Consider the following 26152-nt stretch of genomic DNA (forward strand, 5'->3'; position numbering starts at 1 on the left):
ACAGGGAAGATTATATTTGGATCAAGTGGCTGGAAAGGAAATATGCGGAAATGAAAGAAAAATGTGTCTTAAATGCGTTGGCATGCATGCAAGCACTAGCCTCCTAGAAGGAATCTTGAGGACTGTATCTACACTGCAGGTCTGCAATGCAATACAAGGCCTATCTACTCAGAAGCAAACCCTGCTGAAAACAGTGGTGTATACTGTGAGCAGGGATGTAGTCCCATGAATGTTTACTCAAAAGTCCCACTGTGTTTGGGGAGGTTGTTCCCAGGTATGTGGGCTGAGGGTAGCAGTCTTAAGACTGTCTTCTAGGGAACTGGGAAATTGGCTTGTGGATGGGAAGAAGGGACTAGGGATTTGCAATGGAGTACAGTGGTACCTCGGGTTAAGTACTGAATTCGTTCCGGAGGTCCATTCTTAACCTGAAACTGTTCTTAACCTGAAGCACCACTTTAGCTAATGGGGCCACCTGCTGCCGCTGCGCCACCGAAGTACAATTTGTTCTCATCCTGAAGCAAAGTTCTTAACCCAAGGTACTATTTGTGGGCTAGCAGAGTCTGTAACCTGAATCGTCTGTAACCTGAAGCGTATGTAACCCAAGGGACCACTGTATTCCCAGTACTGAGCTAAGTGAACCAAACACCTGACTGTAAGGGCGGCTTCCTAGGTTCAACTAACCTACAATTCTTTGTGGAGACATGCGATGATGGCTAAAAGAGCACAGAACCGAGGTGTGGAGAGTTGGTTGGGCCAAAACTGCTTTTGTTTGTATAATTGCCATGGCAGCTCCCTCAACTCCCACCTCAACGAAGTCTTGCTGAGGGTGCCGAAAATTTTGCTTAAGAGATTGCTTGCTCCTTCGTGGTCTAAAGTACATTTTCCCAGAAGAAGAGATCACAATGAAACCAATTTCAAGCTGCAGCCTGAAGAAAGAGGTGTGCTTTCCTCTTTCTCTGTTGACAAGAGGGTTGCCCTCTGGGGCCCAAATAAGCTTTCCAAAATATTGTTGCCAGATCTGAAAACTAAAGCTTTTCCTCCTTCTAGTAAAGAATAGTGATTTCTGCCAGTTGAGGTGTGTGGAAAATAGTGAGGCGCATGGTGATAAATTTACCTCAGCTGGAAAACCTCTTATCTTTTCTTTAAAAGCAACGTTCTACTTAAAGCTCATTCTTCTGCTATTGCTGACAGACTAAAGAATCCGCCTTTTGCAAAATCTGCTGCCTTGTTGTCATTTTAAGCTGCTGGTGTTTCTTAACATTGCCAATAATGAAGAGGAAACAATCCACCATTGAACTGGGTTGTTCTGCAGAATGTGATGCATCTAATATGGGTTACAATGCCATCTAGTGGGTGTCTCAACCATTGCCTCCACACTGGGGTTGCAGTTTCTCCTCAGAACTTCTCAAAACACTTTGAAAAAATTAGGATTAGGTCCGTCTGCCTGTTTCATATCCAAATTATGATGACCCAGTGCCTGTTATTGCGCTCAAATGTTCTTCAAGCCTACAGTGGCAAGGGGCAAAACGCTTTAATGCCTTTCATTTTGACATACAAATTGTTGTGGCTATCGCTTGGGAGAGGGAAAGTGTATATATTGGCGGGTTGAACAACTCAAATTGGATGTAAAGAGAGGCCTGTACAAAGGCACAGATAGGATATCAAGTTTTTCCAATGTTGAAAAAAACAGCATTTCTAGAAAACTATGCACATGAGGATGCTGAGATCGGGTTAAGTGCCAGCCATTAATTATTATTAAATTACAGTTATAATTAATTTTATATAGCACCATCAGTGTACATGATGCTTTACACAGTGAAATACTGAGATTAAGATCCTGAATTGCTGATGCATGAGAAGTGCCAGATCCCATTCCAGAGAGGGCTGCTCTTCCGTCAAGAATCTGGACAAAAGGCTATTCTAGTACAATTGGGTAATGCTGAGATGCGGGGGGAACTGCACTTCTGACCCCCCCTTCTTTCAATGGCACCATGAAAGGCAAAACTATGGGCATCCAGCCCGGATGATTGGCTCTTATCAATGCTAAATTCAGCCCCACCACTTTCCCACCCACCTCACTCGATACGTAGCTTTCTAAAACCCAAAGCATTCTTGCTTATCTGTTGCACTTCCTCAACAGAGGTCCCACCCCATCTTCCATTCAGTGCTAGACATTTTCCTGCCTGAAGAGGATCCCAAATCTATTCCCCTATTGGCCATACTGCCTGGCCAACAACTCTTGTCTTCTTTTACACCGCTCCACACAGTGAAGGATGACACTTTCCCATTGCAACACGGGACGGGACGCCCTGTTCCCCTTCCTTTTTGGTCTAGGGAACTCTTGCTGCTAAAGGCTTGCTTTTATCCTCATAACATCCTTCTAGCAGTTGGAGGGTTTTTGAAAAAGGCTAGCTGACCTAGTATTCCTTATTTGGTCAGCTATCTCCCATCTGGAACTCCTTCCTGCTTGGCTTTTGCATCCCATCTTAGCCGAATGTTCCTCCCCTGACCTGCTAAAGCATTCCCTGAAATCACAGCAGCTCAGCCAATGGGGTGAGGGGTGGGGCTTGTAAGCAACCGTCTAACATTTTGTATATAAAACAGCCCTGCCTAGAATGGGCTGAGGCAACTTCATCAATATGTAAGCTCATAGATAAACAGCATTGGCCATGTACCCATCTAAAATGTTTTGTCACGAGGCTGTTATAAAAGAGAAAAGAGTTTCCTTTTTAAAAAATGAAGAAGAAGAAGAAGAAAGAGAATAGCAGATAGATTAAAGAAAAGCTGACAGAACCCTTTTGGGTAATATGTGTCAAATATAGGCCCCAAAATCCTCTTCCACACCAAGAGTCCAGGGAATATTTGCAGTACCAAATATTAGCAGAAAGGAAATTAGACCCCATAATTTCTAATTGTCCAGTTGTAGTAGGGAAGCTTATGGAACCTGAGGGAATCTTTTCTTCCCATTTGAACAGAAGAACAGAGAGAAGTTGGGCTGAAGGCTGGTATTCCATCGTTTTGATTGTGGGTCGAAGTCCTATGTTGTGCCTTTTCTAAGCGGAACGAAACAAAAATAGCAGCAATAGGAAACATCTTTTGTATGTGCGTGTGGTGAGATGTCGAGAGTACAAACAGCGTCGATTTCCATGAAAACAACTTTTTTCTATTTTCGAGGATGGTCAGTGGAAGCACCTTTCATAATAGAGTCCTCTCCCCTTAAGCTCAGGGGTCGGGACCGTGATCGTTAAAAGGCCAGTTTCTTAGGTACTTCCCAAGAGAATTCGCTTCTCCCAAAGTGGCCGTAACAGGCGGTCCTCTGATAGATGGGCTTCTTCAAATCCAGATCCCTGGTTTATTCAAAGAGAGAAAGAAGAAGTCATTAAGTACAGCTGGATAACGGGCGCGCTAATTTTTCCCGCATGGAACAGAGGCTGCCCAAAATACCAGAGACGCGTAATAGGTAATAGCAGCTGCAAGGAACAGCTGTTTTAAAAGCCTGGGATGCCTATTTAGTGAGCTACTGGCCACATATGTCTTGGGCAGAGCAGCTGCCATGGATATGGCGTGAATTTGTGTGTGCCCGTTCACACACACACACACACACACACACACAGAGTTCCCCCCTTTCTCTCTGGTTACATTAGCATCTGTTTACTTTCTGTGATGTATCCTAGAAACACCTAGTGTCATTCACTTCATGGCCCATTCTGGCTTTGTTGAAGGAACTGGACCTCTGTAAAGACGGGCCGTAGCTGACAGGAGCGGGCCAGCAGCAAATCACACAAAGTAAGTGGAGTTAAATCTAGAAAAACCAGGATCCGCACAGGAGTGCCCAGGCCTAATGAGCACAGCAACTCATCTCTGTTAAGTCTCGCCCCTGTGAAGCAGTGGCTGAGACTGAAGGTCCCTGCCTTCCCACACCTGCCTTAGGTTCTTTCCCCAAGCAATCTGAGACTGTGCTGGCATGCCTGCCTTTGCTCTTCCCACTTCATACCCCTCCTGGTCCTGGGAGACCAGCAGGGAGGGGAGCGTGTCACAGCAGGAGCGGGAGACATCCATGCCTCTTCACCAGCCAGACTCAGCGCACTAAGCCCTGTTACCTCTTCAGCTTCTGACACCTCCTCCTCCTCCTCCCAGTCTTCTCCCTCTGACCACCCATCACCAATCCCTGGACTCTGAGCCTTCTTCCCTTGAGGGCTTCACAGATGGTGCCTCCCTTCACTCCTCCACATCCAGCCAGTCTATGACAGTAGCCGAGTGGTAGACAACATACCTCATGTTCAATTCCCTGCATCTCCATCTAGGGATGAGAAGGACCCATGTCCGAAGCACATGAAAGCCCTGCCAGTCAGCAATGGCAATACTGGGATTCTCTTAACATCTGAAGCCAGGTCTCTCTTACCTGGCTAGAAGAACTGCACAGCCCACAGCAAACCTTTCAGCAAAGGAAGAGCCTAAGAGCAGTGCTTCCCAAACTTGGGTCTCCAGCTGTTTTGGGACTACAACTCCCATCATCCCTAGCTAGCAGGACCAGTGGTCAGGGATGATGGGAATTGTAGTCCAAAAACAGCTGGAGACCCAAATTTGGGGAACATGGACCTAGAGCCTTCCCAGGCAGCAAATCTAAGGTCCCATTTGCATCATATGTTTAAAGCAGGTACCACACCACTTTAAACAGCCACGGCTTCCCCCAAGGAATCTTGGGAACTGTAGTTTGTTAAGGGTGCTCTGAGTTGCAAGGAGACCCCAGTTCTCCTCCCAGAACTACAGTTCATCCCATGAACCGCCCGGAGATCTTGTGATGATGGCCGTATATAAATAAAATAAAAAATTCTCAGTCAAGCCCTGCTCCCAGGGAACTCTGGGAATTGTAGCGCTGCAAGTAACAACTCTCAGCATCCTTAGCGAACTACAGCTACCAAGGTGCTTTGGAGAAGCCATGGCTGCTTAAAATGTTATGATACTGCCTTGGACTGCATAACTCATTTGTTGTCTTGATGCTGTTCTTTGGGTGTGCAACTCTGAGCCCATTAAGAGCAGCAGCTGAACCCTCATAAATAAGGAGAACTAGATCTCCACTGGAATGTTGCACTATCCTGGAGCAGGATTTAGTTGGAAGCTCCAGAGTGAAGAAAGCTGATACACCTGAAAAAGTGCATTTGCTATTTTGCTTTCTCGGCGTTTGAAATTCAATAGTCAATACTTCTGGTTGCTTTATATCTTCGGTGTGGCGGGGGTGCTGCAGTAAATTTGTTCCTTTGGCAGGGAAAGCCCCTTGCAAAAGTGCTTACTTCACGATAGCGCCTGGCCGGAGGTCAAAATTCTGGTGTACGATGTTTAGCAGCTCTTGTTCGGGCTTTGTGGAGGTACCATACGTGAACAGCGAGATGGAGAGTGGCTCAGCCACACCAATGGCATAGGCAACCTATGGATGAAAAGAAACAACAATTAGGCCTCTCTGTGTGTATGTGGTAATTGATTGCTGAAGCAATGGGTGAAGACTTGCTTGAAGAAATCCATTCTTGCAAAGGCACAACAACATTTGGTGGTGACAGACTTACGCATATAAAACATAAAACTGCATCAGTTGTGTAGAGCAGTTTTTTTCCAGCTGTTGGGCCCCAGCTGTTGATGGACTACAATCGCTATCATCCCAGACCACCGGTCCTGCTAGCTAGGGATGATTGGAGCTGTAGTAAAACAACAACAGCCAAGGAGCCATGTTTGAGAAACACTGGTGTGCAGGGCGCATGTGTCTGGTTTTAAAAGCTGAAGCAAAGCAGGGCCTCCAGTGGTGCTGTCACGGAAGGGCTTTGGTGGAGAAATGTAGCAGGACCACACTGTAGAGCAGTGAACCATCTGATGAGTGGATTGCCTATGAGAGCATTAAGCCCAGAGCAAGCCCACCCTAAGGGCACTGGAAGAAAGGCTACAAGTCAACAGCAGAGTCTCTGCTAAACAGGCAGAGGCTCCTGGGTTCAATCACCAGCATCTCTAGGTAGGGCTGGGAAAGATTCCTACCTGAAATTCCCGGAGAGTCACTGCCAATCAGTGTAGATGCTACTAAGCTAGACGGACTAATTGCTTGACTTGGTGTAAGGCAACTTCCTACGTTCCATTAAGTCCAGACTCTAAACGGCGTTTCTCCAAACTGGGTCCCTGGCTATTGTTGGACTACAACTCCCATCATCCCTGAGCACTAGTTCTCCTAACTAGGGAAGATGGGAGTTGTAGTCCAGCAACAGCTGGAGACTCAAATTGGAGGGGAGCTGAACCTCAAGAATGCAGTGCTGAACTTCCCTATACAGTCATATCTCGGGATGAATACGCTTCGGGTTAGGCAAATTTGGGTTGCGCTCAGCGGCGACCCGAAAGTAAAAGAGCACGTTGCTTCTGGGTTTCGCCGCGCGCGCATGAACAGACCGTCAAAAAGACATCACACACATGCGCAGAAGTGCCAAAACGTGACCCGCAGACACGGGTTACGTTCGCTTCGGGATGCGAACAGGGCTCCGGAATGGATCCCGTTCGCATCCCGAGGTACCACTGTAGAATTGTTTCAAAGACTGCTAAGATAACTGTTACATTCTCTGTGCTTAAAAGAATTCAGGTAAGAAAAGGAATTCAGGTAAGTAGAGGGCTAGAGGGGCTACCAACCTGCCGCTGTATACAGCCGATTCTTATATACTGAACCTATCAGAAACAACTGCCTCACTGATATCCTTAATATAGCAGTTCCCCACAGGTAGCCACGTCTCTCAAGCAGGAAGTAGCTGTTGCAGGGCTACAACTACCCCCAGAAACAGCAGCCACACACTTTGCTTCCGCCCTCTGCCTGATAACGTTTCGCCGTGATACAGTGCAGTTTGTACTTCAGACCTTGCAGCAGGAGGAATGGAGGAGGAGGAGGAGGAGGAGGAGGAAATGCTGATGGCTTCAGCAGCAGGCAGCCACAAATCTGCCACAACGCTTCATTTCTGCTGACGGCTGCTAAGTGAGAAAAGGGCGGAAGAGGACAAAACCAGAACTTACCTGGACCAAGACACGGCGGCAAAGCCCAGCTTTCACCAAGGATTTGGCAACCCACCGGGCTGCGTATGCTGCTGACCGATCCACCTTTGTATAGTCTTTGCCCGAAAAAGCCCCACCCCCATGGGCTCCCCATCCGCCGTAAGTATCCACAATGATCTTCCGTCCAGTAACTCCAGCGTCCCCCTGCAATATTGCAATGGCAATCGTCACTTCTAAATCTTAATGAGATGGAAAAGCGGCAAATGCTACAAAATGGAAAACAACAACAACAACCTATCAAGAAGCCTCGGAAGAAGATGTCCCAGAAAACTGCCACATATTTCCTCTCTTTAGCCCTGTGTTTCTCAAACTCGGGTCCCCAGCTGTTGTTGGACAACAATTCCCATCATCCTTGACCACTGGTCCTGCTAGCTAGGGATGATGGGAGTTGTAGTTCAACAACAGCAGGGGAACCCAAGTTTGAGAAACACTTCATCTTAGGACTTAAGCTCCTGCCTACTACGGTGAACTAGGTAAAGGGACCCCTGACCATTAGGTCCAGTCGTGGCTGACTCTGAGGTTGCGGCGCTCATCTCACTTTACTGGCCGAGGGAACCGGCATACAGCTTCTGGGTCATGTGGCCAGCATGACTAAGCCGCTTCTGGCCACCAGAGCAGCACACGGAAACGCCCTTTACCTTCCCGCCGGAGCGGTACCTATTTATCTACTTGCACTTTGACGTGCTTTCGAACTGCTAGGTTGGCAGGAGGAACTATGTGTAGCCCTAAGTAAATATACGTGAAAATAAATGATATAAAATAATTGCAGGTTTACACTGTATATGTATCCTTAAAAGCACCCTCAGAATTCTCCGCAACACACAAGGGTCCCATGGCAGACATGCAAGTTTTTCTCAACGGCTAAGACAATGTGAAACGGTACCCTGAGATTAGAAAGCTTGAAAACCACTGTGATGGAGGGAAATTTATATTTGTTTTCTTTGGGGCATGTACCTTTTGAGGGTATGCCTCCAGATTTGATTTGGGGGGGAAAGTACCAGTCATAACATAAACATGCATTTCAGAAGAACCTAAGAGGAGGAATATTAGATTTCCTCATATCTACCCACATATCAGTGAACACATACTTACCTGCGGTCCTCCAATAACAAACCGGCCACTGGGCTGAAGATGGTAGACCGTATTGTCATCTAAGTATCTGGGTGGAACCACAGCCTTGATAACATGTTCCTGGAGGGCCTTGCGCATGGCATCCAGAGAGATGCTTTCGTCGTGCTGCACTGAGATGACAATAGTATGGACACGCACTGGGATGACGACGCCATCTTTCTGGATGTACTGAACTGTGATCTGGGAGCGAAGGAAGCAATTGTGAACTGTAGGGTGGCGGCGAGAGAAAAAGCACACCCCAAAACTGGCAAACCAACCCCAAAACAACAACTGTGCCCCCATTTGGGGCTTGGCCCAACTCTGAATGGCTTCCCTACAAAAAAAATGGACAACTCTGCTTGCACCAAGGGGTCTCTGCCCTTTGGGGGACCACATCCTCTTCCCACAGCAGCACCCCCATAGCCCAGCCCATACCTTTCAAGAGGGTCCCCAAGTCCTCCAGAGAGGCTTTTAGAGAAGTCTGCTGGGTAAAGGAGGGAACTTCATTCCATTTACAGATCTTGCGTTCCTCCAACCCATGGTTCTCACAGAAGAGCAAGAATCACTTCCCAAAGCATAACATGCACAGGCCTCCCGATGCCAAAGAATGGTCAAACGGATAGGCCCTAGTTATGAGCAGAAGAGAAATAATCTGGCCTAAACCTATGAAAGTACCTGGGTTTTGGAGTCCGGCCTAAGCCAAGGGAGAACCCCGTTGCGCCTCAGCTCGGCCATTTTGGCATTCAGTTTGTGAGCAAGCATGATGGTCAGGGGCATACATTCTTCTGTTTCGTCGGTGGCATAGCCAAACATCAGGCCCTGCAGTGGGAAAGGAGCCATTATTTTCCATCAGCAAAAAGAAGACAACAACAAGGACCACTTTTCATGTATTAACATCTTTAGAATTCGCTTCACAAGATTCTTTCTCCCTTTTCATTCTAGAATCAGCTTCCTCTTTCCTCCTTGATACAGCTCCTCCCTTTAGTGTTTCATTTTTATAAATGCTATTTTGTATTCCCTCAAGTGGTAGGGAGTCCTGAGGAAGCATTTTACATGTTCTCTTTCATAATCCTGGTGACTGAATCCTGAAATGCAAGGTGCAAATCAACCCCCAGCTGCTTACTGGCTCTTTTCACCAAGATGAATACTTCTGGCGGATATAAAGATGGAAATTTTTTTTAAATGTTCTCACAATGATTACCTGGTCCCCAGCGCCAACCTCTTCTTCCGACCTGTGCAGATGCACGCCCTGGGCAATATCGGGCGACTGTTGCTCCAATGCAACAAGAACGTTACAAGTCTTGTAGTCAAAGCCTGCGGAAGAGAAATGGAAGCCATGAATTGCCTTTCTTTTCCATCCTTCAAAACCATGTCCCACAAGACCGCTGGAAATGTTTTTACTAGGTTGCAAACATCCTTCCCCAGCAGTTCTACGGAGGGTGTGGCCTTCCAGGAAGGGAAGACTAAAGAATGTTCAGAAGGAGCAGTGTTAAAAATGGTGGTATTTCATTCCATTTAAATATATATATATATATTGGTTTTACAAATACAAAGTACAAATAAACAAAGAATAAGAAAAATATGTCCAAATCTCAGGACTTCCCCCATCCCCTTCATGGGGTCTTGTTTTAAATATCTATACCACTGCATATTCATCCCTAATCCAGTTTTTATATCAAACCATATTATCCATGTTAATTTTTACACTACAAGTGAAATCAAAACCCTGCTTTTGTTTCCATCTGCTTACACTGGTCTCCTAAATAACTTATAAGGGACGCGGGTGGCGCTGTGGTCTAAACCACAGAGCCTAGAGCTTGCTGGTCGGAAGGTCGGCAGTTCAAATCCCCACGACGGGGTGAGCTCCCGTTGCTCAGTCCCTGCTCCTGCCAACCTAGCAGCTCAAAAGCACATCAAAGTGCAAGTAGATAAATAGGTACTGCTCTGGTGGGAAGGTAAATGGCATTTCCGTGCACTGCTCTGGTTTGCCAGAAGTGGCTTAGTCATACTGGCCACATGACCCAGAAGCTGTCTGCGGACAAACACCGGCTTCCTCAGCCAGTAAAGTGAGATGAGCGCCACAACCCCAGAGTCATTCACGACTGGACCTAATGGTCAGGGGTCCTTTACCTTTACCTTTAAGTAACTTATAAATTTCCCTCATTCTTTTATAAAGTTTTTATCCTCTTGGTTTCTGAGTTTTCCAGTCAGTTTTGCCATCTCGGCATAGTCCATCCGCTAGGTTTGCCAAAGGCAGAGAGGTTGTTTAATAGGTTCGCTAATTGGGGGATTACCCAGCCAAGGAGAATCATCAAAGTTCCATGCCTTGAGATCTCTAAGTCTGAGCTGGATCAAAAACATCAGAGTCATTTTATGTAGTACTGCAGACAGCATATACTGGAGACTAGGGTCTGAGGAGAGAGGTGAGGGAAGACAACAGAGAGAGTTCTGGTCCTCTCACCGGCACAGCCAATTGGCTGTAAAAGATTTAGGCCCCTAAGGTCCACTTTACTTGTGGGTGCGGCAGAAATATGATGCCCCCATCACATCTCATTTCGCTCTTGCAGAGTACAATGAGGCCAAATCTCTGCTACAAATTTTATGGGACCTTCACAATTGCTCTCCTGGCTTTAAACAAAAAGCAAAATAACCACACCCCAAAATTCAGCCTTGGGGAACTGCCAACTCATTAAGAGCAGTAGAAGTTGTGGCGGTGGAGCTTAACACCGACCAATGTAGGATGCTGTCTTATACTAAGTCACATCGTTGGTCCTGGGCGGCTTCTTCTCCCCATCTCATCAGCTCAAAACTAAACAGCAGCCTTCTTTGGGTATCAGTTTTTAAAAACAAAAACAAAAACAAAAAAAACGTGGGAAATCAATCACAAATCCCCTGGATAAGAGATAATTTGATCCTTAAGGAGCAAGTTCTGCTACATGAGAGCGGCCATGCAGATTGCAGAAACCCTCTTCGTATATTAAAATGTTGGATGTTTTTATCATTAAAGTGACCTGCAGTGCTGTTAAAAACTCTGAAGCTTGCTTTCCCTTCATTAGTGGGACCAAAGAGGGCAGCGTTTCAAAAATGATACCAACGGGTGCGGCAAGGATATTTTACGAAGTACAGTGGTACCTCGGGTTACATATGCTTCAAGTTACATACACTTCAGGTTACAGACTTCGTTAACCCAGAAATAGTGCTTCAGGTTAAGAACTTTGCTTCAGGATAAGAACAGAAATCGGGCTCCAGTGGTGCGGTGGCAGCAGGAGGGCCCATTAGCTAAAGTGGTGCTTTAGGTTAAGAACAGTTTCAGGTTAAGTACGGACCTCCGGAACGAATTAAGTACTTAACCCGAGGTACCACTGTACAAAAGGGTAGCCCCCTCCCCAATTTGTTCTGAAACTCCAGCCGAGGAACAAACGGTCAAGTTTCCCTTTTTCTTAGCTGCTTTCTCATCAACCGTCCCCCTACAAGGTATAGTTTTTCCACTTAGGATAAATGTTCTTTTACTAAGCGCAGGGCTACTAAGGTTTAATGTGTGCCCATGCGTTCTTTTCCAGGAATGAGAAACTGACTGTCTCCGTTCCTGGCATGTAGAATGGCAGAAGTAGAATGGCTATCCATGAGTAAGCAACCCAGCATGCCAGATGAGCTGACAGGCCTGGGTTCTTCAGTCAAGAGAAGATCTGGCTGCAACACGTCCCCTTTGGACATTTGAAACTCAGCCGTGTCCCCAGCCACACTACTGCACCCCTTTGTGGGGCAGAGAGATGCCCCGGCCAGCTGCTTGGGGAAAGGAGCCTTTCCAAGGCGGCTGATTGGCTGCATCTGTGGAGAATGCTCACAAGCAGATCTTCTGCCTGGGAGGCCCATCATTCCCCGCACACCCTGTAAGGGATACTGCTGCCGATTTGTACATTGCAGCCAACATCCCAGGGAAGCAAGCTCTTCCTAAATCACAGAATTGAAGAGTTGTTGTTTAGTCATTTAGTCGTGTCCGACTCTTCGTGACCCCATGGACCAGAGCACGCCAGGCACTCCTGTCTTTCACTGCCTCACACAGTTTGGTCAAACTCATGCTGGTAGCTTAGAGAACACTGTCCAACCATCTGGTCCTCTGTCGTCCCCTTCTCCTTGTGCCCTCCATCTTTCCCAACATCAGGGTCTTTTCCTCATGAGGTGGCCAAAGTATTGGAGCCTCAGCTTCACGAACTGTCCTTCTAGTGAGCACTCAGGGCTGATTTCCTTAAGAATGGAAAGGTTTGATCTTCTTGCAGTCCATGGGACTCTCAAGAGTCTCCTCCAGCACCATGAGTCATTTAGTCCAACCCCCTGCAATGCAGGGAATCTTTTGTCCAATGTGGGATTCAAACCCACGCCCCTGAAATTAAGAGTCTCATCCTCTACTAACTGAGCTATCCCAGCCAGTGTGGTTTTGTGGTTAGTGTGTTGGACTGATATCTGGGAGACCACAGTTTAAATTCCCACGACTCCAAATCTTGATGGGTGACCTTGGGCCAGTCGCTGCCTCTCAGCCTAATCTACTCCACAAAGTTGTTGTGGGGATTAAAGGAGGAGAGGGAGAACCTTGTATGCCACCCTGAGCTCCTTGGAAAAAAGGGTGGGAAATAACTGTAATAAATAAATGAATGAATGCCTTACTCATGCAGTATTTCATCCTTCCCACTTCAATTTCAGTGGGAGTCTCATTTGTTTCCTTAAGAAGCTACTCTCTTGCATGTGACCAAAGCACCAAACTGACCATATAAAACAGAGGTGCTACTGGTTTAAATGAATTACTACAATAAATAATTTCTGGGTGTGAACCCTACCAGCTCAATCCAGGGTAATGACTAGTTCAAACATACCCCCATGCTCAAAACAAACAAACAAACAAACAAACAAACAAACAAACAAACAAACAAACAAACACACACACACACACAGAGGTCTATATTTTTTGGCTTAAGGAAGTCTACTTTCCTGTAGGTGCCTGTGTATTCTGGGCTTTGCTGCTCTATTGCTGCCCTGTTCATTTCAGATTTACAGTGGTACCTCGGGTTAAGAACTTAATTCATTCTGGAGGTCTGTTCTTAACCTGAAACTGTTCTTAACCTGAAGCACCACTTTAGCTAATGAGGCTTCCTGCTGCTACAGGCGCTGCTGCTCCACGATTTCTGTTCTCATCCTGAAGCAAAGTTCTTAATCTGAGAAAATATTTCTGGGTTAGCAGAGTCTGTAACCTGAAGCATATGTAACCCGAGATACCACTGTACATTGTTTCGTCTTTGCTTTGTTTCCATGGGTTAATTGACTGCAATGCATTCTGATGCACTGGGAACAAGCCACGGGCAATGTTAAATGTGTGGTTGGCACCAAAAATGCCAACTGTGCATTTATTTCTCCCCCTCCCCTCCATAATAACTTTTAAGTGTCCACACTTCGCACATGGAACTCACTTCCAAGTGAACTGTGGCAATCCTCCACATCAGCTATAGTTAAGCAACAGGTAAAAATTGAGAATAATATTACCAGCTGCCACCAGCTAGCACACCACCTGATGAATCGCACCGCATGAGTTGATGTAAAAATATAATCTTGGCCTCAGTAAAAAGTCTTTAAACGTGTTTAAGGCCTGATAACTTTGTGGGCTCAAGAAGTCAAGTATGCCATGAATAGCAGGAATGCTACAAAGTGGCCCAGTGCAAAGGACACCCACGACTTCAAACCTGAGATAACCTTTAACCTCTCAGTAAATAGTTTTTCCTGTTCCTTATTAAAGGAGCTGGGAACTTGTCTCCTGGTGGCAGCTAAGCAATCCACAGCACCAATTGCATCAGGCTCTTCCTTGTCCTGGGTAAGCAGGCAAGCAGAGAGGGACTAGTTCTACAGCTTTTTGGCTGAGCAGTGACCCAGCATCATTCCATTGTTTTATCACCAACCTTTAGCTGAATCATCATAGCCTATGTTCATAATTGTGTCTCGGACGATCTGCTGGTAATCCACCACCGCTCTGGATGTGATCTCCCCGCAGAGCAGCACCATCCCTGTTTTGCACACACTCTCTACGGGGGAAGGAAAAACAAGTGGGAAACTCTGTTAGGTTGGCTCAAATATTCATTTACAATAAGCATGTTATTTGCTCTTGGGTACCTATCACTGTGTAGCATGTATACAATCGTACCTTGGTTCTCGAACACCTTGCAACTCGAAAATTTTGGCTCCCAAATGCCGCAAACGCAGAAGTGAGTGTTCCGGTTTATGAACATTTTTGGGAAGCTGAACATCCAGTGTGGCTTCTGATTGAGTGCAGGAAGCTCCTGCAGCCAATCAGAAGCCGCACCTTGGTTTTCGAATGTTTTCGGAAGTCGAACGGACTTCCAGAATGGATTCTGTTCGAGAACCAAGGTACGACTGTATACACACTGAGAATAACTCCCTTCCCATTTTGCGCCTGCTCATCATACTGCAGTGACTTAACCCTCTCATGAGATTGTTCCAGGGACCGAAGGCAGATAGGGATACAGTGGTACCTCGGTTTTCGAGCATCTCAGAAGCCAAACATTTTGGTTTCTGGACACCGAAAATCTGGAAGTGCTTCCGTTTTCAAACATGCCTCGGAAGTCAAACAGCTTCCGCTGAGTGTTTTTCAATTTTTGCCATTGACTTTGCCAACCGCCCTTTGCACCTCGGTTGTTGAACGTTTCGGAAGTCAAATGGTCTTCCGGAATGGATTGTGTTCAACAACCAAGGTACCACTGTACAACTCATTCAATAGTAATTAGACCAGTATCACCCAGCAAAAAACAAAGCAACAGATACGCCCCCCAAACTTCCTATCTACCCAAGGGGGTAGACAAAGCCTCTCAAGTGAGAACCTCATTGTTCATCATACAGCCTTTATTGGCACAATTTAAACAACGAAAACCAAAGTGAGAACTTAAAGTCATAGGAGTAGAAATGAAAGCAAAATTGGGTGTGAGGAACCTCATTCTCTGGCCCCACCCCAAAATGATTTCTTTGTAGAGATCTACTTTTACATACATTTTTGCCAGTTCCTGGGTTCCACCTTTGTCACACTCTGGTGTGACCAAGGTATGAAATACAGGGTATGGATTTTGCAGGCATTCCTTGAGTTCTGTTGGAACAACAGGGAGACAGATACAGTCTGGGAAACAGTTTGGAGGGGCTACGCAAAACCTCCCCCCTGCTTTTGACACTTCTGCTAGTGGTCCTTGCAATATATGGATTCCCCATGCCACCTACTACCTATCACAATTATGTTTGGCTGGTAAGTGCAGAGCAGTCATCATTTCAGACACGGTCTCTTACCACAAGCAACCTTGGCGTTAGGATCTTGCCTCAGGTGGGCATCGAGCACGGCATCACTGATCTGGTCGCATATCTTATCTGAAAGAGATCATTTGGGAAACTGAGAGAAGAAACCAGAAACATGTGTTGCTTTCGACACATGGGATTGACAAGCGGAAAGTTTTGTTTAGATCCTCTGCATTTTATAGCTCTATCATATGCATGCTGCTTGCCTCCACCTAAGAAAAATTCAACAAATTGAATCCATTAAAAAGCCAAGCCATGTGCTACAATTTGCCCCCCAAAAGCTACTAATCATATGTCTGTTATAGAGCATACAGAGATGGTGAACAACCCAATTCTCATTTTGCATCTTTTCATAATATTGGGATGAGCTACCCTGCCCATGAGATTGTCCCAGCTCTAAGGCTTTGAAGGAGCAAAGACAGATTGGAGTAGAATTCAGTTCCACCGGTGACCAGACCAGTGTGGCCGAGACAAAAATGAAACAAGATACAGAGGGAATATGCCTACAAAGATCAGGTACTGCTAAGCCCACAGCTGCCGGCAGAGCAAGTCTCAAATGAATTCCACCACCAACATCCCAGACTGAGATCCTCTAGTCCTCCCAATTCACAGTGGGAAGTCATCTGAAGTATGCAGGGGAAGAGTAAAGTGAGCAGGGATGGGAAACCTCTGGCCTTCCAGGTGTTGCTGGACTCGATCTCTCTGACCGTTGGGTCATGTTGCCTGAGGCTGGTGGCAATTGGAGTCCAGGAACATCTGGAGGGCGAGATTCCCCTTTCTTGGTGCAGAGCTCACTTACCCTAAAGGACCTGCTTCTGAGGTTGCACCAAGAAGTCTCAGGAACCTCAGCCCAGCAAAGCAGAAGGAAATGTGTCTCGAGAAAGCCGGCCCCTTGCCTCTCAGAAACAGAGGCCAACCGATCTTCTATTCCATTTCCCTGGACCCTAAATGGGAAGACATCCACTGTGGTGGTGGACAGCCAAGCTTGGCGAGTAGAGCATTTGCCTTGCAGCTGGGCTACACGCAGCTTTTAAGGCTTAACACCAGTCTTTCGACTCTGGGAAGGGCCCACAGATCAGCAGTGGAGCGCATACGAATGGTCCCATGCTCAATCTCCAGGGAGGCCTAGGAAGGACCTCTGCCTGGTTCTCTGGAGAGCTTCTGCCAGTGGTCTGGCTTGGTATAAAGCAAGACCCTCACACATTTAAGAAACTTTAAAGTCTTATAACAACTGCTAGTCACAAAGGCTCAAGAAGTGCCCCATCTTTCCCAGTAATGCTACATAATGAATTGAAAAGGATGTTTAAACTAACATTTGTAATTAAACACACACACACACAAACACACAAAAACCCTAGAAGCCTTTTGGGGGGGGATTATAGGGATAAGGTAAAGGTAAAGGTACCCCTGCCCGTACGGGCCAGTCTTGACAGACTCTGGGGTTGGTGCACCCATCTCACTCAAGAGGCCGGGGGCCAGCGCTGTCCGGAGACACTTCCGGGTCACGTGGCCAGCGTGACAAAGCTGCATCTGGCGAGCCAGCGCAGCACACGGAAACGCCGTTTACCTTCCCGCCAGTAAGCGGTCCCTATTTATCTACTTGCACCCGGGGGTGCTTTCGAACTGCTAGGTTGGCAGGCGCTGGGACCGAGCAGCGGGAGCGCACTCCACCGCGGGGATTCGAACCGCCGACCTTTCGATCGGCAAGCCCTAGGCGCTGAGGCTTTTACCCACAGCGCCACCTGCGTCCCTATTATAGGGATAGAACTACCTAAACTGTATAGAAACTCATTCATGTATGCTACAGCAGCAAGAATGTTACTTGCCCCAAAGTGGAAAGAAGCAGAAGTCCAAGCAAAGGAAGAATGGATACAAAAGCTTATGGAATATGCAAAAATGGTGAAAGTTACCGGAAGAATAAGAAATCAAGATAACAAACTTTTTTTATAAAAGAATGGAAATGGTTTATGGAATATTTGCAGAAAAACTGTAAACAGATAAGAACATTGGGAGGATTATTGTAATAACCTGCAGTTTTATTAAAGTATATCTTTAAAGCAGATGACTAAATTAGCAATTAAGTTAATTTGGAAATGCAGAAGATATTAAAAATAAATTTAAGGAACCGCAGAAAGATGGGGAAAGGAGGTCAAGCTTTGAAATGTTAAAATGATTGTAAAATTAGTGAAATGTATGAACCTGAAAAACATAGATTAAAAAGAGAGAGAGAGAGAGAGAGACAGAAAGAGAGAGAGAAGTGTCTCCTCTTTCTGCCTTGTCGCCAACCTGGGACACCAGATATTCATCAACATATTGTAGATGGTGTTACATGAGAGGGTTGGCCAATATTAACTGACTAGCAACTTCTCAGAATCCTGATTTCATAGCTGGAAACAGGGAACACTTACTGCATGATACCCCAGATTGGATCAGTACCAGCATGCTGCTTGCTATTGAACTGATTAACTTCAAACATCACAATATCTGATTTAACTTGGGCTAACACAATGCTTCTTTAATATTTTTATTATTGTTGTTAATTAATTAAATTTCTATACTGTCATTCATCTGAGGATCACAGGGTGGTTTACAATATAAAAACACAATGGTACCTCGGTTTACGAACTTAATCCGTTCCTGAAGTCTGTTCTTATACCAAATCCATTCTTAAACAGAGGCGCACTTTCCCTAATGAGGCCTCCCGCCGCCAGTGCCCTTCCACCATTCAGTTTCTGCTTGTAGACTGAGGTAAAGTTCACAAACCGGGACACTACTTCTGGTTTTGCGGAATTTGTAAACTGAATAGTTTGTAAACAGGGCTGTTCGTAAACCGAGGTACCACTGTACATACTATGGTAACAAACAAAAACCATTCTCCTTGCAAACACAGTTTAAAAGGCCATAAGGGAAAGGTAAAGGGGCCCCTGACCGTTAAGTCCAGTCATGAACAACTCTGGGGTTGCGGCGCTCATCTCGCTCTATAGGCCGAGGGAGCCGGCGTTTGTTTGCAGACAGCTTCCAGGTCATGTGGCCAGCATGACTACGGACTACTCTGGCGAACCAGAGCAGCGCACGGATATGCCGTTTACCTTCCTGCCAGAGTGGTACCTATTTATCTACCTTCCTGCCAGAGTGGTACCTATTTATCTACTTGCACTTTTGAACTGCTAGGTGAGCAGGAGCAGGGACCAAACAGGGACTGAAGTGAGGAGCCGCCGCAGAAAAGGCCCGTTCTCGTGTTGGCACCCTCCAGACCTCTCATGGAGAATGCACATGAAGAAGGCCTCAGAGGATGATTGCAGTGTCCGGGTTGGAAGCAGTGACAAGATCTACAGCAGGCACATCCAACTCCCAAGATTGTGATCTACTCACAGTATAAAAGAAACTGGCAGTGATCTACCCATTGTCACTGGAGGATGGACCAAAGTTGTTGAGTTTTTTTTAGGGAGCCAGTGTTGTTGGATACAGATCACTCAGCGTCCAAGGATCGACCAGGAACACCCTGCAATTGACCTGTTGGACATGCCTGATCTACAAAATCAACAGAGCTGCTAAGGAGACCAGAAAGGAAGCTGGCTAGAAGGTAGGATGTGAACTTCCACTGGAGAAGAAGCTCTAGACTTGCCAGGGGGTGGCAACAGAAGCGGAATTTGATATTTTGATAACAGCAAATCCATGTGGATCAGAAAAAAAGCCAGACTGGATCATGTTGCAAAGAGACACTCAGGAGTGTGTGGGCAAGCAGGCTGGCAGGCAAGCTGGCAAAGGGGTAGATACAAGGATTCTCTGCCCCATCAGTGGCATCGAAGTCCTTGGTGGCGCAGCTAAAACTCTGTGTGTGTGTTCCTCGGATCAGTTCTGTACACAAAGACAAAGGCTGAGATCTTAACCCTGCTTATCTGGGAGGCCCCAGTGAATTAAACAGAAGTTGTTTCTGAGCAGACGTAGTTTAGGACTGCACTATACATAGCCTTTCAGACATTTTGTGCCCATGTCTGGTCACCATCACTGTGGTGAGGAGGCTTTTGTAATTCACGTGAGCCTTCTGGCCAATCCAGCTAGTACTTTTTGCTGTTCAAGTATGCATGATGAAGTTCCCCTCCTGGTATGTGCCGGCCATGCTCCAATATCTAAGGAAAAGGCCCTACTGGCAGTGCATTTCCTTAACCAAAGTATGTGCCATGGCGACTCGAGGTGGGGCTTTTTCAATCATGGCTCCCTCCTGTTGGATATATGTTTATTGATGCTTGTTGGCATCATTTTTTGTCACCTATGGAAAAAGCATCCGTTCCATTCAGCGCATAAGGGTAAACAAACACTGTGTATTGTTTTGGGATTATACACTGTGCATATTATGATTGAGGTTATTTTGTAGTTTTATTGCCAAAGTTTTTACTTTGTTTTATTATCAATTGTCCCGTTCCCTGATAACTTTTGTTGAGGGACAGTTAATAAGAATTAAAAATAAGAATGATATTAATGTGAAGTGTTCAAAGCAAGCGCTGCTTAAAGCTTGAACCCTTAGATGTTTCCCGCAATGGTAAATCTGAAATACTTCTCCTTCCCCCTTTTCGTGCCAGTATCCTGACTGTCCTTACCCCCAAATAGTGGGGGATAACCCTATTTTAACCTAAAAGCCCTACAAGTAGATTACGGAGACAGTGACTTACGTAGCAGAGGGAACCCCGTGTGCTTTGCGGCTAAAGACCAAAGCACTTGGGATCCAGGAGAACTGGGATTAGAGCTTCAGCCCTTTTATTTCCCTTTTAAAACTTATTGAATTCAGCAATGGACGGCTGACTAGGATAGGGGATATGGGGAGAGGAGTAAATTCCTTCCCCGGTTAAAAATCACTCCCCCTACAGGATGCTAGAGTATATCCACATCCTCCTTCAATTCGCCGGCAGCTGCTTTTAATGTTAATTTTAAAAAGCCCAATTTGGCTCTGAACTCTGCTTTCCTCGGCCCGAGTTCAACTAGGGTAGTCAGCTTACAAACTGGCCCTGTCAACTTTGCCTTTAACAGCAACAAGATCAGCATCAGCTAAAGAGGTGATCATGTTCAGCTCCATGCCATGAAGAAGTCCATGTGTGGGTTATGCCTCACCTCTGCTAAAGGCACAGGAACAAACCAAGCTGGCTTTGCAGTTGTTCTTCCTGGCCAGTTGGCAACCTTACGTCTAAGTGACCTTACATCACATTGGCCCATTTAATCTAGAAGCGATTTGAGTGATGATTGCATCAGGCTTTATTTGGGTGGACGTGAACGTTCGGCCTTTCAGCTAAACGGGTCCATGGCGATAATGAACTTCCCAAAGCCATGTACCACTTCCTCACAAGATTAATGATTAACTAGTGTTTGTACGGTAGGCAGGGATTCTGGAATGGCTGCCAAGTGGGATGGGGGAAGAGGAGGAGGGGTTAGAGGCCAACTTCTGATTGGCTGGGAGAGCAAGCCACCCCATCTCCAGGGATGGCCAAAAGAAACCAAACAAAACAAAAACCCCAGCTGATATCACCAAGGCTAATTGATAATGGACAGGGAGGGGTGCAATTTCAGGACCCTGCAGTGCCATACTAGCTGTATCTTGGGAACAGAGTTTAGGTGTAGAGAGAGAAGGTGATCAATAGCATGGAGAGGGGGAGACCGAGAGAACTTTTAGGTTTTGTGCTATTCTGTAATACTTAAGAACTGTGCCTTTTCAAAAGATTCATCTTTAATACTGTACCCCCTTGACCCTCCCCCCCTTAAAAGCAATTCTGAGATCCCCGACAGTAGACAAAATCACTTTGTTGAACTGTTCCATCCTTAAATCACGAGAAAGGGTCTTGTTCTTTGTTCTTCTCCTTACCCAACTCCTTCAGGACAAGGGACGCTACCTTCTCGGTGGTGGCCCCAGAGAATGGAAGTCCACCTGGCATCTCTCTCCCTTTCCTACCATAGGGGAGGTTTGCAAAGACATTCTTATTCTAAGTGTGTGTTTGCGGCAACTGTTTTCTGATTCTGCCACTGTATTTCACGCTGATCAGTTTGGGGTTCATAACATTTGTCATGGAAACTATTCTACAGTTTCAGTTAAATGGACTGAAATGCATGGCATCGTATTTTTGTTCTAGATTAGGAAAGGAAACTTGGAATATTTCGGATGAAATTCAAACAGACGTTAAACTCTGGAAGGAGGCGCGGTGTGTTTACATTGAAACATTAACAGCGCCCGATTTTTTAAAATTTCTTTTTATGTGACAACCTGATATTGTCAGAGCCAAGTGAGATGACACCGACTAGTCATTTGTCCTAGCTGCCATGTTTGTCCAAACTCACTGTGTGCTTTTCTCTGATGTTGCGTCACTGGGACACATGCGCTACACTGCTACAAAAAGGGCCTTCCAAGGTTGACGCTGCACTTCTCAGAAATCTGTTGCAATAACTAAAACCCCAAACCTGGGTGATTATTTACCTCATCTGACAGCTGTGAAATTTTGCGTAACGAAGCTGTACCCTGGTCCCAAGTGTGGGTAAAACATACTTACTTGCCTGGGGAAAGTGATATGTAAAGACTAGGCCACAATTTAGCAAGTAATTAATCAAGAGGATTTAACAGCACATTCCTAAGCATGTCTTCTCAGAAGTCCCAGAGTTCAGTTGGACTTAATCCCCAACATGCATTTAAGAACTGCAGTCTTAATTGTGGCTCACGCTATGCTGGGTTGCAGTTTGTTTCATCCAGTTTCGCTTTTTCACTATATAATATTGTTCCCCAATTGCACAGACGACCTAAATGTATTCCCCACCCCCAACAAAGGTATGGCCTCACTTCTAGGAACTTTCATCTGGTTTGCTTGCAGAATGGGTCAGTTTATATATCTGGAAGAAGCAATTGGTAGACATTTTTCAGTCTTACCCAGGAGAAACTGGACTATCCAGTGGGACGCCTGTCTTTGGTTTGCATCATTCACCTGGTCGCTCACTATCAACCCTCCCCTCCCTTAAGGAAGGCGGATAACCACTAGAGGAAAAGTATACAATTGCACATTCCTTCTGTTGACTGCTGTCTGCTCATTTCTCGTTAAGGAAAATACTGTAGATTTTGCACAACTCTACTTGACTCACACACACACACCACGGATCAGTGACAGGAGGCCCCAGGGCCAAATCCTGCCCTCTGAGGTGTACAAGCTGGCCCAGATACAGGAGACATGTGTGACAGGTCAAGGGAGGACCTTGCAAAGTCATGGACCTTGCAAAACTGTGGCTATCCACACACATAGACTGTATAGGAGAATTAGTGTATGTGGGGAACACCAGACAGATAACAAACTATACTGTGTAATTTTATTTGATTATATTGATGGAACTGTGGTTTGCTTCTTTTTATGCTTTGTTATTGTTGTGAGTCACACAGAGCTCAGCTTTGTTGTTGGGAAAAGCAGCATACAAATATCAAATAAACTTGTAGCTCTTGCATATCCCAAACCAGTGTTACCCAGCTGTTGTTGGACTACAATCCCCATCATCCCCAACCACTGGTCCTGCGAGCTAGGGATGGTGGGAGTTGTAGTCCAACAACAGCTGGAGACCCAAGTTTGGGAAACCCTGTCCTAAACCTACTCTTGCAGCCAAATTATACCTTCTTTGGCTTTCTGGATCATCAATGTTCTCCCTAGAGCATTACAGTCTTTCATGGACACATCACTCAGGATCTGAAATGGGGGTGTGACCAGAAGGCCAAATAATCCCATTGAACTCCAGTTATCAGAAGATTTACTGACAATCTTGGAAGCCTCCAAGAATATAGACAAAGCTTCTTCTTTTTCAAAAAAACAACTCAGTGGGAGAGAACTGGGCATATGTTTAACTTCCCTATCTAAACATACTTTAATTTGAGAGTTCAAGGGTTGGACGTACCGTTAAGTAGAGAAAGACAGCTTGGGGATTCTAGAGAGGGAACTGGATCTCAAAACAGACCAGTGCACTCTGGCAAAAGGGAACAAAAACCTGGCCTTTCAAATAGAAGAATCAAGGTTGGTTCATACATTTCATAGTCATCACTTATTGACTTACATGTGTGAATGGACCTTCACAAATCTGAGACCACTGATACCACAGAAACCTTTGTCAAGTTTTCTAGTTAGTATGGCCAGCAGTCAGGGATGATGGGGAACTATAGTCTACCAAGAACTGAAGGGCTACAGGTTCCCCTCCCTTAACGTAAAAGTTCAAATGTCATTCTTAGTGTCTATAAATATAATGTAAGAAACAGGATCAGCCACCGTCTTGGCATCACTGCCACTTAAGAAAAAAACTGATGGAAGCCTAAGGTGCTGGCAGCCCCATTAACTAGACAAAAAATGTCTCCTCGGTGTTGTGGAGTGGCAGAATTCTCCCGCAGTCGCCAGAGGTTGTTACGTGCCAGATAAGAAGTTGGCACAAGATATCCAGTTAATGCATCAAGAGGGGGGGAAAACTCTGGTGCGACCTCTCCCCCATCCAACTGAATACTAATAACTAAACGAGTTTTTCTGTTTTGTTTTAATTCCGCTGACTGTTACATAATCAGAAGGAAAGGCCTGAATCATGCTGAAAGATATACAGTGCCAAATACACATCTGAGTACCTCACACAGCTCTAATGTGCGCGCATGCATGCACACACATACACCGGCCTTGTCCAAAAAATCATTTATCTGTTTGCATCTGCTGCAAGCACGTCGCAAGCCTCAGACTTGCCAGATAAAACAAACTTGAGCTGGAATGTTGGCACAGATAATGTCTATTCCCTTTTCTTTTTAAACAAGTTTCAATTTGCCTTGCTTTTACAATAATCAAGAAAGAGGTGTGAGGAACCGGTCGCTTTGTGTATAGAGAGGAGCAGGCTGGATAATATGTCCTACCATCATGCCCAGCTGCTATGGGGAATGATTTACAATTTAATGATATAGCAAGCATGTGGGAGAATTCCACAAGGTCCGCTGAAATATCAGATTAATGCAGCCCCCAGCTAAAGGGACTAAGTTCTGTCAGTGTAGGAACATACAGATCTATTTATTTTTAATAGTTACACAGAAGTTTTAACTGGGAGGGTGAATCATTTGGCTTACGAGCTCTTCTGCATAACTCCAAAATATGTACACACGAACCAAGAGGAACAGGCCTAATAAAATACACTATCTTCACAATTTTTTTAAAGTGTGCGCACACCCAACTCTTGTTCTCTGAGAGTCTCACTGCAACAGACACAGTATTTTAAATCCCATTGATTTCAAACTGGCTGCAATCCTATGTCCCTTTACTTGGAAGTAGGCTTGGCAGAACTCGCCAGGATTTGCATCCTAGAAAACTGCACAGAATACACTCCGTGTCATTAACACCAGCGAGCCTTTAGAAGCATGTAACTTTGGCTGGATCGTGTCCATCAGTGCCAGATCTGGTGCTATCAAAGCTGTGGCATGGACATTCCTGATGGGATTGTTCTGAAAGGTGCACGGTCAAATCGCAATACAGAAAGAACTGCAGTGGCTAGCAGTGGTTTTCGAAGCTATGCCCCCTGGGGAATGAATCAGGGTCTGCAATGGCATCCCCGGAGAGGCTGCTTTTACCTCTCACACGAGTCAACAGCAGGTGAAAAGAAGCCTAAAACTTCGGCTGCGTGCATACCATCAATTTAAAGCACGTTTAAAGCACTTCCTCCGCCCCACAGAACGCTGGGAATAGTAGTTTGTTGCGGGTGCTAAGAACTGTAGCTCGGGGGGGGACATACGTTAAATGTGCTTTATAGACACACGCACGCGGTATGCCTCCCCGCCCCCGCGCTAAAAAAAAAAAAATACTACAGGATCTCCTTGCAACCTTTCAAAACGAGCTGCAATCCCCTGCGCCAAGTCCTTACCTGGGTGTCCTTCCCCTACCGATTCCGATGTAAACATGAACGTCCCTTCGTCTTCATTCAGTGTGTGGTCGCACAGGCTATCCAGCGTCCCATTCATCATTTTTGCTCTCTTTTCTCCCTCCTTCCTGTTAACGCTTTCCTCTGCGTAGGGAAGAAGAAATCTCCTCGGAAAAGAGCAGCGCAAGAGATCTGACGTTGGCAACCTCTCCCTTGGAAAAAGGCAGCTACGCTGCGCTTATATTTAAACCGGCGGCTTCGGATTACACCTCCCCGTGCGTAAAGCGCAGGCTCCCCGAGGGCGCGCCGGAGACGCACACGCGACGGAAACGGCGGGTCTCCCTCTGGCTAGAGCTGTCACTCCGCCCGCCTCCAATATATGGAAAAGCGAAAGTGCCCCGGCGATCATGTGAGGAGATCGGGAGAGCCCATTTCCTCGCAGGGGAGAGGGGGAAAGCACGCTCCAAAAAGGAGAAAAAAGTGCGCGCGCGCAGGGAAGATCTCTCGCACGGATCAGGAGAATGCCTTTGTCTGCGCCCCCCTGCGGATCTCAGCAGCTCCTAAAAGGGCTGCTCTTTCTTTCTCTCGCTCTCTTTCTCTCTCTCCCCCCCCCTCTCATTTTCTTTCTGGGGGAGGAATGCAGAGGAAAGTTTGCCGAAGTTTGCGCGCTTCGCGGTTGCATAACAGAAATGGCAATGGTCGGGGAAACTGGCTTGGATCTTTGCAGGAAGCGATGGGAGATGGATTGGTC

The 26152-nt window shown here is 46.0% G+C and overlaps 1 protein-coding gene across 1 annotated transcript; it reads right to left on the reverse strand.

Moving 5' to 3' along the window:
- Window positions 1-1516: 1516 nt before the first annotated feature.
- Window positions 1517-25779, reverse strand: MAT1A (methionine adenosyltransferase 1A). Its single transcript, XM_081861262.1, has 9 exons — window positions 25405-25779; window positions 15514-15591; window positions 14124-14246; window positions 9383-9495; window positions 8857-9000; window positions 8164-8382; window positions 7033-7215; window positions 5292-5425; window positions 1517-3347 (listed from the first exon to the last, which is right to left on the reverse strand). The coding sequence occupies exons 1-9, from the start codon at window positions 25502-25504 to the stop codon at window positions 3245-3247; spliced, it is 1197 nt and encodes a 398-aa protein (XP_081717388.1). The 5' UTR covers window positions 25505-25779; the 3' UTR covers window positions 1517-3244.
- Window positions 25780-26152: the final 373 nt, after the last annotated feature.

Source organism: Podarcis erhardii (assembly GCF_964252035.2).
Source record: "Podarcis erhardii genome assembly, chromosome: 5".
In the NCBI taxonomy this organism is placed as follows: Eukaryota; Metazoa; Chordata; class Lepidosauria; order Squamata; family Lacertidae; genus Podarcis; species Podarcis erhardii.

Coding starts and splice junctions, on each gene's coding strand:
- MAT1A (XM_081861262.1), bottom strand. CDS start 25,504: ATGATGAATGGGACGCTGGATAGCCTGTGCGACCACACACTGAATGAA. Junction 8,383..8,856: donor GGCCGGACTCCAAAACCCAG/GTACTTTCATAG, acceptor CTTCGCTCCCAG/ATCACAGTTCAGTACATCCA. Junction 7,216..8,163: donor TTGTTATTGGAGGACCGCAG/GTAAGTATGTGT, acceptor GCAATATTGCAG/GGGGACGCTGGAGTTACTGG.